At 40.7% G+C, this 15,780-nt stretch overlaps 1 protein-coding gene across 1 annotated transcript in view; it reads right to left on the bottom strand.

Annotated features, from left to right (window-relative positions):
• ALK (ALK receptor tyrosine kinase) overlaps positions 1–15,780 on the bottom strand; it is a 557,631-nt gene that overhangs the window by 371,031 nt on the left and 170,820 nt on the right. Inside the window, exon 3 of the mRNA XM_065401476.1 lies at positions 8,553–8,708. Within this exon, the coding sequence (XP_065257548.1) occupies positions 8,553–8,708 (156 nt within the window). The remainder of the gene's footprint in view (positions 1–8,552; positions 8,709–15,780) is intronic.

The raw sequence follows: 15,780 nt of genomic DNA on the forward strand, positions 1-15,780 counted from the left end.
CGCTTCTGAGACTGCCCACAACAATGCCAAGTCCAGCAGTGGTCAAGTACTATTTCCATCAATTCAAATCTGCTAAGTAATTTCTGTAGCTACTTTGTAAATTATTGTGTAGTCACAGGTAATGAGCAAATCATTAATTTTACTGTGCATCAGAAATTAATATATCCTGTAATTTTTCTCTTTCAGTTTTGGGAGTAGAAGATGCTTCATTTCAGATGAATTCCTGGTAAACCTTAACTGAATTATGGAACAAATGAGCCAACAAATAAGATTTCCAAGCCAACAAACCCACACACCCATTCATATTCAGTATAAATATATATAACTATTATATAAGACTCACAATTAGAAATAAACACATAGCCCTACAATGAGATAATATTTTAGCCTCTTTAGAGCAGGCTCATTAAAGTGAAATAATGTTGCAATAACAAAGCACAAGTGTATCACTAACTAGGAGGGTAGGCTGCAGAATGCCAAGAATATCCAGTGCATTTTGTCTGTGAAGAGGGAGCATGAGCTGGGATCTGACCGTTATGAAAAGTGGCATCTTTTCTTCATGGCACTTTGGGGTTTTGGCATCAGGAGTTTGTGTTTTTAAAATCAGATGCATTTTAGTATTTTAATATTGTATATGTTCCTATGGGGCTGTGTGATTGTATTTGATATGTATATGCTGTCATGTTCAGTCTCCAAACAAAATCTGATCTGATGTAGAGCTGGTGGAGCTATTCATTACAAGCAATATCCATTATAAAAATCTAACCTCTTCTGTTTATAAGGAGCTTGTGCATCAACCCTGTGAATATCTTTTCTTTGCAATACTATGGATGAATAATTTTCAAACTGTGGGCTGTTTGCAAACAGTTTGTCTCATCCATTCACTATTTGTGGTGCGTGGTTGATCTAGTTAAGTCATATGATAATATTTTGGCTCCCTGATTGAATGACTAAATCTTTTAAACAGGAGAATACTTAATAGTGAAAAATTCACTCCTGGTTGGATCACCATTTGGGCTCAAATTTGTTAAAGATTAGGAGGATTTGCATATATTTTCATGAATACCTGATGCCATCCTAATGTTTACAAATAACTAACACTGACCTCACAGATTAAATGTGACACTTATTCACAAAAATATTCCTAAACCATTTTTAAACTGTTTGACCATCTGGATTAAGTCCCGACAAACAAGATGAGCTTCGTTTTTCCCTTCAGTTCGGAAGGGTGGTGCAATATGCACTCAGAGGTAAAAGGTCTTTTGTTTTGTTTTTAAAGCAAAACCTTTCTCTGATGAAGAATGGCTTTTCAACAAAATCCAAAATTTTGATTCGTCAAAGTTTTTCTATTTTTGACATAAATCAATTGTATTGCATTTACAAATAAAATATTTCATTTCATTTTGGTTATCAAAAATGAAAAATGTTTTTTTCAGCACTAAAAAGACAACTCAGTCCATTTCTGTCAGTTCAAGACGCTTCTCAAAGCAGGTCTTATGGACCAAAGTCAGCTGTTACTTCACCCATGAATATCTCTTCCTCATTTGTCTATCTGGCACAAGTCCACCTGGTTCCTGGGTATTCATCCTGTATTTTTTTCCCATTGATGAATGTGCTGATATTTATGATTGTATTTACACTGGAAAAATGTTGTACTACTTAAAAACCCTGAAAAGGGCAAAAAAGCTAATTTCTTCCTAGCACATGCTTTGATGTATACCATCCAGTTTGTTTAATATCTAATATTTTGTTCCAGATTATCACTTTATCATCTTATAGCATCTTCCTCATTTTTCTCTGTCCTAGGGACAATAAATTGACGGCAGTAGGCATTTATACTCCAGTACTTCATTATCTTTGATTGCTAATATTCTCAGTGCCTGGGTCTCATTCCACACCGTCTATGTCCTTTGCTCTCCATTTTTTACATAAGAATGGCCATACTGGGTCAGACCAAAGGTCCATCCAGCCCAGTATCCTGTCTGCCGACAGTGGCCAATGTCAGGTGCCCCAGAGGGAATAAACCTAACAGGTAATGATCAAGTGATTTCTCTCCTGCCATCCATCTCCACCCTCTGACAAACAGAGGCTAGGGACACCATTCCTTACCCATCCTGGCTAATAGCCATTAATGGACTTAATCTCCATGAATTTATCTAGTTCTCTTTTAAACCCTGTTATAGTCCTAGCCTTCACAACCTCCTCAGGCAAGGAGTTCCACAGGTTGACTGTGCGCTGTGTGAAGAAGAACTTCCTTTTATTTGTTTTAAACCTTACGCTCATTAATTTCATTTGGTGGCCCCTAATTCTTATATTATGGGAACAAGTAAATAACTTTTCCTTACTCCCTTTCTCCACACCACTCATGATTTTATATACCTCTATCATATCCCCCCTTAGTCTCCTCTTTTCCAAGCTGAAAAGTCCTAGCTTCTTTAATCTCTCCTCATATGGGACCTGTTCCAAACCCCTAATCATTTTAGTTGCCCTTTTCTGAACCTTTTCTAATGCCAGTATATCTTTTTTGAGATGAGGAGACCACATCTGTATGCAGTATTCAAGATATGGGCGTACCATGGATTTATAGAAGGGCAATAAGATATTCTCCGTCTTATTCTCTATCCCTTTTTTAATGATTCCTAACATCCTGTTTGCTTTTTTGACTGCCGCTGCACACACGTCTTCAGAGAACTATCCACGATGACTCAAAGATCTCTTTCCTGATTAGTTGTAGCTAAATTAACCCCCATCATATTGTACATATAGTTGGGGTTATTTTTCCCAATATGCATTACTTTACATTTATCCACATTAAATTTCATTTGCCATTTTGTTGCCCAATCACTTAGTTTTGTGAGATCTTTTTGAAGTTCTTCACAGTCTGCTTTGGTCTTAACTATCTTGAGCAGTTTAGTATTGTCTGCAAACGTTGCCACCTCACTGTTTACCCCTTTCTCCAGATCTTTTATGAATAAGTTGAATAGGATTGGTTCTAGGACTGACCCTTGGGGAACACCACTATTTACCCCTCTCCATTCTGAAAATTTACCATTTATTCCTACCCTTTGTTCCCTGTCTTTTAACCAGTTCTCAATCCATGAAAGGATCTTCCCTCTTATCCCATGAAAAACTTAATTTACGTAAGAGCCTTTGGTGAGGGACCTTGTCAAAGGCTTTCTGAAAATCTAAGTACAGTATGTCCACCAGATCCCCCTTGTCCACATGTTTGTTGACCCCTTCAAAGATCTCTAATAGATTAATAAAACATGATTTCCCTTTACAGAAACCATGTTGACTTTTGCCCAACAATTTATGTTCTTCTATGTGTCTAACAATTTTATTCTTTACTATTATTTCAACTAATTTGCCCGGTACTGACGTTAGAGTTATTGGTCTGTAATTGCCTGGATCACCTCTAGAGCCCTTTTTAAATATTGGTGTTGCATTAGCTATTTTCCAGTCATTGGGTACAGAAGCCGATTTAAAGGACAGGTTACAAACCATAGTTAAAAGTTCCGCAATTTCATATTTGAGTTCTTTCAGAACTCTTGGGTGAATGCCATCTGGTCCCAGTGACTTGTTACTGTTAAGTTTATTAATTAATTCCAAAACCTCCTCTAATGACATTTCAATCTGTGACAATTCCTCAGATTTGTCACCTACCAGATTTCCACAACAATGATAAAGAAGATCATTCAAGTAATAAAATGTGTGTGTGTGTTTAATTCTTATTTTACCTCTAATTCAAGGTAGCCTCAAGCTATCAGACATAAGTTAGGGTATTACCCTCATTTGTCTTCCTCTGATAGAAGTGTAATCGCATTTCCATGGAGGAACTTTTTCAAATATTGTTCAGTTTTCCAATATAGTATAACCTTGATATGAAACTCTGTCATCTAAACGGGGTTGTCTCCCCCAAATCTATTCATATACAAGACAGATCTCTGAGTTTGTGGCTTAAACCTGTTATAGATCTGAATCTGAAGACCTGGAGATTTGAAAAAATACAAATTTGGATCCAATTTGCATTCTGTCTGTTTGAATCTAACTGTTGCTCCTTCTTCCACAGGTAGATGAGCAGGAGGGAAGGCACAGGGGAAGTACCGGGACTGCAAGGAATCTTTGCTTTCTCCTTGTACATCTGACTCATGGGCCAGCCATAACTGTAGTCTTTGAACTCTGAGCACACAGATATTGCTCCCTGCAAGTGCATCAGTATATACACCCTCCCTCTCCTCAAATGGTATTGGAAAAAGGCAGAGCCTGGATTCCTTCTGGATCTGGAGAGCACATGCAGCATCTTCTTATGAGGTGATACCAATGGCACACAGAAGGATTGTGCCTTTCTGGGAAGCACTGTACATCCCTGAGGCACAGTGTTTCCTGGAGCTCTTGATGTGGTGGCCCAGTCTCAACCCCTCTCCCCAATCAACCCTCCCACACATACACACTTCAGGGCTGTGTCTGAATGGCACCCACAGGCATAGGAAGCTTGGATCTGGATCCAGAATTCAGATCCAGAGGTTCTGGTTTGGCCACATTTTGATTTTTGGAGAGAGAAATCTCTCTGTTTTACTTGGGATATAACAAACAGATACAGTAGAACTTCACTAATCTGCAAACCCAGTCATTTTAACCAAAAATCTAGTTGTCTCATCTGCCTTCTTAGCAAAGATTTAACAGCAGGGATAGCACTGCAGCAAGATCTATTACTAATATTTCACTACAAAATATATTGCTGTACATTTGCTGGTAGAGTATATTATGAAGTATCATAAATAATTAAAAATTAATCATACTTGTCCAAATAAATGAATACTTTCTGTGATGCAGTATTCCTGAATATTTTATGGCATTTATTTTCTTATTCATGAATTACAAAAAATGTGGTAGCCCACAATGGGTTACCTAGTCACTAACATGCATATGGGCCTGATCCTAAGTCCAGCAAAGTCAGTGCAAGTCTTTCCCATTGTCTTCAGTGGACTTTGAATCAGGGTCCTACTGAAATTTAAATATAATAAGGCTCTGAACCTGCAAAGACTTACACATAAGCTTTAAGAATGTGAACATCCCATTGGCTTCAATGGAGCTAGTTGCTTGGGAGAAATTAAGCATATATATAACTCTTTGCAGGATCAGGGCCTAAGGTGGCAGATTCACAACTTATTGCGTCGTCTTGGACATGGCTGATTGATCCACTAACTGGGGAGGGGGGAACCTTTAGTGAAAAGCTTGCTGTATAACTGTAATGCACCACGGTTATTCCCTAATACATACACTGAAAGGTGCCTCATTTACAAATATCCACTAGTTTTCTGTAGCAAGAGTATACCATTCAGGTAGTTTTAATAATGTAATAATTAATATCATTTAATAATTACTAGCACCTTTCTTCTGTGAATCTCTACATGTTTTCAAAATGTATATAAATGCTATTACCTCCATTTTTCAAGAGGGGATACTAGGGTTGCGAGTTTGCCCAAATTCATACACTGAGTCTAAGTCACAGCTGGGAATATTGCTTCTCAGTGTCAAATATTATCAGTGAATTTCTACTAATCTTTATACATAAAGGGAGGATAATGGAAGCAGGCTTGGGGTATTTGTCTTGATTAATAGGAAATTCACTTGACATGACTTGATAGTCAAGTGACAAGGATGAGTTAAAATGACTCAAAATCGGGTTATGCTATCTGCTTATTTACTTCTGTTCATTACAGTTCATGAATGGAGATGAAATGGGACTCGCATAATTGGAAGTACGCTGTGCAGGAAACAAACAGTGGGGGTTGGAATTACTGTGCTTAGTTATTTCAGATTGAAACAGACCACACAAAATGTCTCTGTGCCAAGCAGCTGTAATTAAAGTGATGTAAAATAGAAAGCTATGAGTGTAGAATTTTCAAATCCATCTTCATATGCAAAAGAAGTTACAGTCATTTGGGAACTGCAAGGCTTTTCAGGAGGTGCTGCAAGGGCTTGAGTCACCACAAAATGAATTATTGACTACCCTCAATTTGTCTATTTGTTTAAAACCCCCAAACAAATCCAAGTCTGACTCCATCGACTGCACAGGCTCCTACTCTAGTCCCCTCCCCATGTCAGCCGAATGACTTCATTACCCCTCTAGCTCGGGTTGGGCTTTAAACCTCAGTCCAACACTGAAACATTTACACCAGAATGAAAACAAATCCTTCAAAGACCAATTACTAATTATTCAAAGCTTAATGATCACAGAAGCAGGATCCAGAACACATTCATAGATAGAGAATTTACTCCCTTGAAAACTACACTGACGACATGAGGGCCAGGATTTCACCCAAGGGTGAAACGCCCATTGACTTCTATGGGTATGTCTACATTGCAATTAGACACCTGTGGCTGGCCTGCGCCAGCTGGCTTGGGCTTCTGGGGCTTGGGCTAAGGGGCTGCTCAACTGCGGTATAGATGTTGGCGCTCGGGTTGCAGCCCAAGCTCTGGGACCCTCCCATCTCACAGGGTCCTAGAGCCCAGCCTGCAGCCCAAGCCCGAACGTCTACACTGCAATTAAGCAGGCCATTAGCCCAAGTCAGCTGGCACCGGCCAGCCATGAGTTTTTAATTGCAGTGTAGACATACCCTAAAAAGGCCAGGATTTCACCCACTGAGTTTAAACTCTTTTCTCATGGTTTCAAGGCCCTCTCTATATCTTGGACTTCTTATCCTATTGGGTTCCTTCATTCTCTCGCTACTCCACCAACTATTCCAGCCTCATCACACCTCCCATTTCTGTCTCCATGCCTTCCTCCCCACTGCCCTTTCGGTGTGGAACCTCCTCTCAAAGCAGGTCACCAAGCAACCACCCTTCTCATTCTAATCCTTCTTAAAGTCCCATTCAGCCAGAATTTCCATAGGAAGTGAAAGGAGAAGACTTAAATATTTAACACCTTCATCTAAAGCATCCCATTTTTGGTGCACCCAATGCATCCTGCACTGGGTGCACCTCTCTCTGATGCAGGGAGTTTATTTTGTGCATTGCACTTAGCTAGGCTACTTAAATTGCTCCCATTACTGCTGTTCTTCCTTCTCTTCTCCCCCCTTCCTTCCTATTGTTTCTTACAATCCAATTTAAGACAAAATGCAATGAACATAAGCTTCATCATCCTGTGTGTTTGTACAGTGTCTAGCACAATGGGGTCCTGATCCTGACATCTCTTTCATCAGTCCAGTCTTTCTACCCATCCATGATAAATCTCTTAAATCAATGCGATAACTCAACATGAGTAAGGTTGAAGGAACAGGCACTAAAAGCTGATGCATAAAGAATACTTTTTGGGAAGCACATGGGAAAGCATAGTACATGGTAAAGATAGAAGAAATAAAGATGTCTTTCTGAGACTAATACAGAGGGAGGTTGCAGAGGAAACTTTCCCCAACATTTATTTGGATGTGTCCCTACTTTCCTCTCCCATTTGTGGTTCCAGCCACTTAAATGACACCCTGACTTTTAGCAGGGGCAGTTTTCAAGCAGGTACCCACAACAGGTAGAAGGGGGGTGGGATTTTCCGCTACTCTTTTAGGATTAAGGCGGCAAAGTGCAGCTTGCTGATCCTTTTGTCATTTATAATCTGAATGAAATATGCTGCTGTTGTCAGGTTTCATTAAAAGCAGAATTAAAAAAATACCCAAGAAGGTCAAAGAAGCCATCTTTGATTCAAAAGAGGGAGCAGGGCTGGCTCCAGGGTTTTGGCCGCCCCAAGCAGCCAAACAAACAAACAAAAAAAGCCGCGATCGCGTTCTGCGGCGGCAATTCGGCGGGAGGTCCTTCGCTCGGAGCAGGAGTGAGGGACCGTCCGCCGAATTGCTGCCGAACAGCTGGACGTGCCGCCCCTCTCCGAAGTGGCCGCCCCAAGCACCTGCTTGCTAAGCTGGTGCCTGGAGCCGGCCCTGAGAGGGAGAAAAGAAAACTTACACACTTTTTACTTTTTCTACTTCTAGATCTCTTTATTTAAATATACATTGCTTTACTGATGATAATGTCAAATGCTTAGTATTTATTTTCTCTCTAAATAGCTGTGATGGAAAAATCTTAAATCCTGACAAGAAATTTGTCTGCCCTGGCTTACAAGTAAGACATCTATGCCTAGTGTTTAGCAATGGACAATAATGAAGAACACATGGATTTTATTCTCTGCTCTTCCACTGACTCCCAGAATGACTTTGAGCACATCAAACTCCATGCGCCTCAGTATACCCAGGGTGATGCGAAGCAGAATTCATCCTTTCTCCCCCACCAATAACCTCAGAGGAAAGGTGCTATAGATGTGTAAAATATTATTATTCAACTCCAAGTGCAATGTCCAGAGTCCAGTCTGGTTCAGATTTTTACAATCCCAAAGTGGATTTCAATCCAGTCTTATTTTGCTTCCTACAGACAGAGCAATTCCCTTAAGTTCACTTGTTGCTTGCCACAGAGAAAGGAACAGAATTGCCCCAAACATTGTATAGGGTGTGGTATCTACAATAATCTACCATTATTTTAAAGAGACTAAATACACTTGCTCATCCTACCTCTTGGTGAATCCTCAGAGTGATCTCTCTTTGGTCCATCCAAAAAGTTTAGCTCCTCTGCACTCACTCTGTGCCAGGTCCTGTTGTGGTTTTCTTTGTCCTTCAGTGGAGGAGAATATTCCAGCTCACAAGGCAATTCAAAATTGCAGTCAAACACTGTTACAGGAAAAGAGACAGTACATACAGGATTAATAAAATCCAACTTCTCCCCTCCTAATCAGTCATATTTCTTACATGAGTTAGGACTTATTTGTAGTCATGTTTTTCCCTGCATTTTACTCCCTTTCCAGGTAAAAAGGACACAGGTAAGTTCAGATCAGATCAAATGATTGACAGGAGAGGAGTTCAGAATAAACCAAACTCTAAAGCTGCCTTGTGTGGTGAACGGAGCAGCAGCAAACCAAGAAGAAGGGTCAGAGGCCACCACATCTCTTAGGGGGAAAGAGGGCCAGCAAAGATTTTAAAGCAGGAAAAAAATTATCTAGAGCAGGGTAGTCAACAGGCCTGCGGGCCAAATCCAGACCACCAGATGCTTTTGAAGACACCCCAAAATTATTTACTTATTATCATTATTGTTGTTATTTTTTATTATTTGCTCTGGAGTCTGTACCTTGACTGTACCTTGACCAAGAAATTTGGACTTTGACAAAAAAATAATTGACTACCCCTCATTAGAGAAAGGTGACTGGATATCTCAGAGATTGAGGAAAATTGGATATAGAGCTTTTCTATTATAGGATGTCAGTTCAAATTCCGCCCAAGTCAATAGAAACTCATTACAATCTGAAGACTGTTCAGTGGTCTATGAATTACTGGTCTCAGACCAGCTCCTGGAGGACAGGGGTTCTGCAACACACCAACCGTGAGCACAACTGCTATATTGTATGGCAGTCTCAAAAGAGAGACCTGGGGTTAAATGGCTCATTGGTGACTGAAGTGACCTTTCACTCATAAAAGTGGTCCTTCAAGGTGAGGCACATTAGTGCAGCAGTGGAAGCTTGATTTGCTGCTGAGTGTCCTGTGGACAGTGGGACTTCAACCACCAAAGCTCGCTACCCACACCTTTCACCAGCACCAAGTTCTCTTTTAGGAACAGACTTTTCTAAAGATGCTGGTGCAATTAAGATTCCCTTCTCGGAAGACAGTATTTTCACTGTCACATTATGGAGTAAAATTGTCCAAGACAACATACAGTAACATGTTGAATTCATCTCCAACTACTATGTCCAATGATTTTTCCTCCTTTATTTTTTGAAAGCCCCTAGTATGTTGACTTCCCCAGCCTTGGTCTGCAGTTAACAGTCCACAGATTTTGGATGAGACTTGTGCTTCGGGGCCAGATTTGTAAAGATGTGTATGTGCCTAAAGATAGAGACAGGCACCTAATGGGATTTTCCAAGCATCTAGGCACCGAACTCCCTTTTGAAAAATCCCACAAGGCACTTATCTGCATGTTTAGGTGCCTAAATACCTTTAAAAACTGTCCCTTAGATATTTTTGAAAAGCCTACTCTTAAGGCCCTTTTGGAGGAAAATGTTGTTCTCTGGAGATTTTCTTTAGTATCCACTCTCATGCCACTATTGTGAGATTAAAACAAATAATTTAAATTGACATTAGTCAAACTAAGATTTTTTTTAAACTTCAATTACATTCTCTGTTAAGCACCTCATTTCTTCCTAGACTGCATATATTTATGCAGTTCAGACAATTCTCCTGCTGATATAACATCTTTTAATCCTAAAGTTAATACTATTGCCTTTTCTCTATACTTTCAGATAATTCACCTCTTTAATGAGGAAATGGAATCAGCGAGCTCTAGTGTTTGTTTTTTGTTTGTTTTTACATTCTACTTTCTAATCATGTATTTTGTCAATTCCTTTGTCACACCACGGAGATAATAAATGTAACAAATCGATGGACATGCACAACACACGGTAGCAGCAAGGATAGAACTCAAGTCTTTCTATTGCAAATGTGTTGGCTCTATCTCTAGAGTTAGAGGATAACATTTTAGCAATATAAAGGTTATGATTAAGGTTACAATTTAGTCACGGAGGTCGTGACTTCCAGTGATCTCCGTGACTTCAGCCTGCGGTGGTCGGGATCTGCAGGGTCCCCCACCACCCACAGGGGCAGGGAGCTGCGGGGTACCCACACTGCCTCTGACAGGCTCCGGAGCTCCAAGCCGCTGCGGGGTACCCCAGAGCTCCCATCGGCCACAGGTGGCGGAAGCCCCTGGAGCTGCCAGTGGTGGGGGAACCCCCAGAGCTCCCGGCCGCCGTGGGCAGCAGGGAACCCCACAGCCCCCAGCTACTGCAGGCGGCTCCTAGCCCCTCCGTAGCTGCCCACTTCAGATAGCGTGGGAACCCACAGATCCCCATTTTGTCATGGATATTTTTAGTAAAAGTCACAGACAGGTCATCGCTTCTGTTAATTTTTCATTTTTACCCGGGACCTGTCCGTGACTTTTACTAAAAATATCCATGACAAAGTTTTAGCCTTAGTTATGATATAGTAGAGCAGATTTGATTCCACCCAGCAGGGGGATGCTGTTGCACATACATGCTACCCAGTGTTTACAACACTGCCACCAAACTTTCTTAATTTCCTGACATTGTTTTCCATTCTTCAGGATTTACTAAAAATCTATAAAGTGCAAGAGTCTCTTCAGTTTTGTGCCAGCACACACAAAGACATGAGAAGAGCCAAACAGCTTTGATTTAATATTAGTCCTGCCTATGATTTAATATTAGTTCTGCCTATGCCAACACGAATCAAAGGAGAGAGATTTAAAAGCATGTGACTTTTTGGTGAGCTGGTTCTGAACTCTTGTCCTTTTCCATCAATCAAAACTATTTATCACTACCAACATTTGTATATGCCCCACCAGCATAGTTTCTGGGGGCACCATATTTATTTGGAATACCATATACATTTGTAACACTGGTCTACAATTTTTGAGAAGTCGTCTGCTTCAGAGATAAAATGTGCTATTTATTATGTATTTTGATGTGCTGAATTCAAATATGACAATTAAAACAACTGATTGGCTACTGTTTCTAAGATATTTAAGTTTTTACATTTTATGTCTATGTATATTGTGTAGATAGTAGAGTTTTAATCATAAATTGTAAACCTAGGTCTTGTCATGTGTTTATGGTTGCTTTACATGATAATATTTCACCTGTCCTGTTTATGTAACACTTTAAAAATCAGCCAAAGGGTTATATAAATAAAATTTATTATGAAACAAAAGGCAAAAAACTATTATGTACATAGTTTAGTCCTATTCAGTGTCTACTCGGCGCTTCTTGGCTTGTCTCTTGAATTCATTAAATGGAGCATCTCTTGTCACTGTCCAGCAATAGTCTGCAAGCATTGATGGGCTCCATTTGCCCTGATAGCGTTTCTCCATTGTTGCAATGTCCTGGTGAAATCGCTCGCCGTGCTCGTCGCTCACTGCTCCGCAGTTCGGTGGAAAAAAATCTAGCTGAGAGTGCAAAAAATGTATCTTTAGTGACATGTTGCAACCAAGGCTTTTGTATGCCTTGAGGAGGTTTTCCACCAACAACCTGTAGTTGTCTGCCTTGTTGTTTCCGAGAAAATTTATTGCCACTAACTGGAAGGCTTTCCATGCCGTCTTTTCCTTGCCACGCAGTGCATGGTCAAATGCATCATCTTGAAGAAGTTTACGAATCTGAGGACCAACAAGACACCTTCCTTTATCTTAGCTTCACTTAACCTTGGAAATTTTCCACGGAAGTACTTGAAAGCTGCTTGTGTTTTGTCAATGGCCTTGACAAAGTTCTTCATCAGACCCAGCTTGATGTGTAAGGGTGGTAACAAAATCTTCCTTGATTCAACAAGTGGTGGATGCTGAACACTTTTCCTCCCAGGCTCCAATGACTGTCGGAGTGGCCAATCTTTCTTGATGTAGTGGGAATCTCTTGCACGACTATCCCATTCACAGAGAAAACAGCAGTACTTTGTGTATCCAGTCTGCAGACCAAGCAAGAGAGCAACAACCTTCAAATCACCACAAAGCTGCCACTGATGTTGGTCATAGTTTATGCACCTCAAAAGTTGTTTCATGTTGTCCTAGGTTTCCTTCATATGGACTGCATGACCAACTGGAATTGATGGCAAAACATTGCCATAATGCAGTAAAACAGCTTTAAGACTCGGCTTCAATGAATCAATGAACAGTCTCCACTCATCTGGATCGTGAACGATGTTGAGGGCCGCCATCACACCATCGATGTTGTTGCAGGCTACAAGATCACCTTCCATGAAGAAGAATGGGACAAGATCCTTTTGACGGTCACGGAACATGGAAACCCTAACATCACCTGCCAGGAGATTCCACTGCTGTAGTCTGGAGCCCAACAGCTCTGCCTTACTCTTGGGTAGTTCCAAATCCCTGACAAGGTCATTCAGTTCACCTTGTGTTATGAGGTGTGGTTCAGAGGAGGAGGATGGGAGAAAATGTGGGTCCTGTGACATTGATGGTTCAGGACCAGAAGTTTCATCCTCTTCCTCTTCCTCGTCTGACTCAAGTGAGAATGATTCTGGTGCATCAGGAACCAGCAGTCCTTCTCCGTGGGGTACTGGGCGTATAGCTGATGGAATGTTTGGATAATGCACAGTCCACTTTTTCTTCTTTGACACACCTTTCCCAACTGGAGGCACCATGCAGAAGTAACAATTGCTGGTATGAGCTGTTGGCTCTCTCCAAATCATTGGCACTGCAAAAGGCATTGATTTCCTTTTCCTGTTCAACCACTGGCGAAGATTTGTTGCACAAGTGTTGCAGCATATGTGTGGGGCCCACCTCTTGTCCTGATCTCCAATTTTGCAGCCAAAATAAAGGTGATAGGCTTTCTTAACCATAGTGGTTATACTGCGCTTTTGTGATGCAAAAGTCACTTCACCACAAACATAGCAGAAGTTATCTGCACTGTTCACACAAGTACGAGGCATCTCTGCTCACTTTGGCTAAACAGAAATGTGTCCCTTTGCAAAATCAAACACTGACAAATAAGAGAGCACGACACTGTATGATTTCTAGAGCTGATATAGGGCAATTTGTTCAGCAGAGTGATGTAAGCTTCGTTATGATTGCATCATCCATGACTTCTAGGAATAACATGATGCAATTCATATCATGTATGACGCAATACCAGCTTCAGATTGCATCATTCATTGTTTTGCCTAAAAAGCAAGTACTGTCCAAACCCAGTCATAGATTTATTCATAGATCCAGTCGAAGGTGTATTTTAGTCATTTCTGGTTTAAATTGAGATCCCTTCCCTTTATAACTCACTTATCCTCCGCCATTCCCAAGTCAAGGGTCGTATATACTGACCCAATAGCATATCTTGAAAACTAGAGCCAATCAAGAATTTTAAGCATCATTTTCGTTCTCAGTGACCCAGAATTAGTAAAGTTTGACTACATTTATTTAAGAAGCATTTTGGCTGTAGAGCAGTGTAATTTGTATTATGGCATCTCCAAAAGCCCCAACCAGAATCAAGGTTACATTGTGCGAAGTGCTGTACAAACACATTGCAAGATCCCTGCTCTTTAGTGTTTACAGTCTAAGGCTCCAATCATGAAAGCCACATACATAAGTATTAACTGTACACATAAATAGTCCCATAGAACTTTAATGGGACTTCTCACATGTGTGAAGTTACCCTCCTGTCTAAATGCTCCAGGCTCAGTGCCTAATTTGAGACAAAATGCAAGGTATAAGCACAGGAGACAATAGGCTGAAGGAGGACATGGATGACACTATTACATATGTATTTCATGTGTCTTGCATATTTTGTATATCATCATCTGCCTTTTCCATTCCCCACTTCCCAGCATTTACATTATAAATCTCCCTTTATAAGCATGCATAGCTTGGCCAATAACTGTAAAGAGCTGACCCGTAACTGAAACTCATCATGAAATGAAAAAAACTTTGGCTTTCTAATGTTAGAAGGTCAAAACTGACCCCCTTGGGTGGCCCAGGCCAGAAAGGATGCATGGAAAGGACAGCCATTAAATTAACCGGTCCATGCTCCCTCACCCATCTTCTCTTTCACACTATCAAGACATAACCACCTGCCTCCACTGTGCTAGTGATGCCACCCTTCATCTCTCATTTGTTACAATTTTCAAACAAGGACCTTTGTGTTTTCTCTCATGCCACCCCTCAAGCATGGAAGCGGCTCCCTCTAAATATCCGCAAAGCCACCTCATTGTCTTCCTTCAAACCCTCCCCTACTGGGATGCCTACAGAAACTTGACAACAGCTAGGCTGCTGGTCTGCTGAGACCTCTGCTTATGCTGTTCAGTTTTACCTCATTGTTTCCTTATGCTCCCCATCTATCTGTAATCACCTGTTGCCTTCTGTTTTCTAGTTAGACTGTAAGCGCCTCAGGACAGAAACTGCCTTTGTTTTGTGTTTGTAAAGCACCTAGTACAGTGAAACCCTGGTCTATGACTGAGGTATCCAAGCACTCCAGTAATACAACTCAACAACAAACAAATAAAAATATCTCCTCAGTAGTGTGCCCCTTATGGCAATTAAAGCTGCCTGTCTGCAATGGGAACCCAGAGGAAAGGCTGGGGATGACTAGGACACCTGTCTTCCCTCGTGTTGAATCCCATGGGGCGCAGGGAGGTGTGTAACATATACCTCCTTGGATCAGCCTGGCTGAATGCAGCTCAGAACAACATTTAAAATAGATCATTTTGCATAGGAAGATGCTGTATTTGACTCATATACACCTTTAAAAAAGTGTCTGATTTGATTAAGCATTCATATCTATTTAGGGGACTTATACACGCATTATCACGATAGTATCTGACCACTTCACAAGCTTTAATGAATTTATTCTCACAACACCCTCGTGCACTAGGGAAGTACTAACTTTTCTGCAGGATAGGAAATGAGGGGAATGGGGATTAAGTGATTTGCTAAAGGTCACACAGGAAGACAGTGGTATTGAAATTAAAACCAAAAGTATTGAGGAAATTGAAAACAAATCTCCCCAGTCCCAGGCCAACAACCTAATCACAGGACCATTCTTCCTCTCAAATGAAGTTAATGCTCAGTCCACAATGTAGAGTAAATGATTTTCATATATACTATATGTAAGCTCATTAACAAGCTGTTCTTGAGTTATAAGGAACCTGCTTTGGTAGCTGCTGCAGGACAATACCACATCTACAAGCA

The sequence above is a fragment of the Emys orbicularis genome, chromosome 3, assembly GCF_028017835.1.
Source record: "Emys orbicularis isolate rEmyOrb1 chromosome 3, rEmyOrb1.hap1, whole genome shotgun sequence".
NCBI lineage: Eukaryota > Metazoa > Chordata > Testudines > Emydidae > Emys > Emys orbicularis.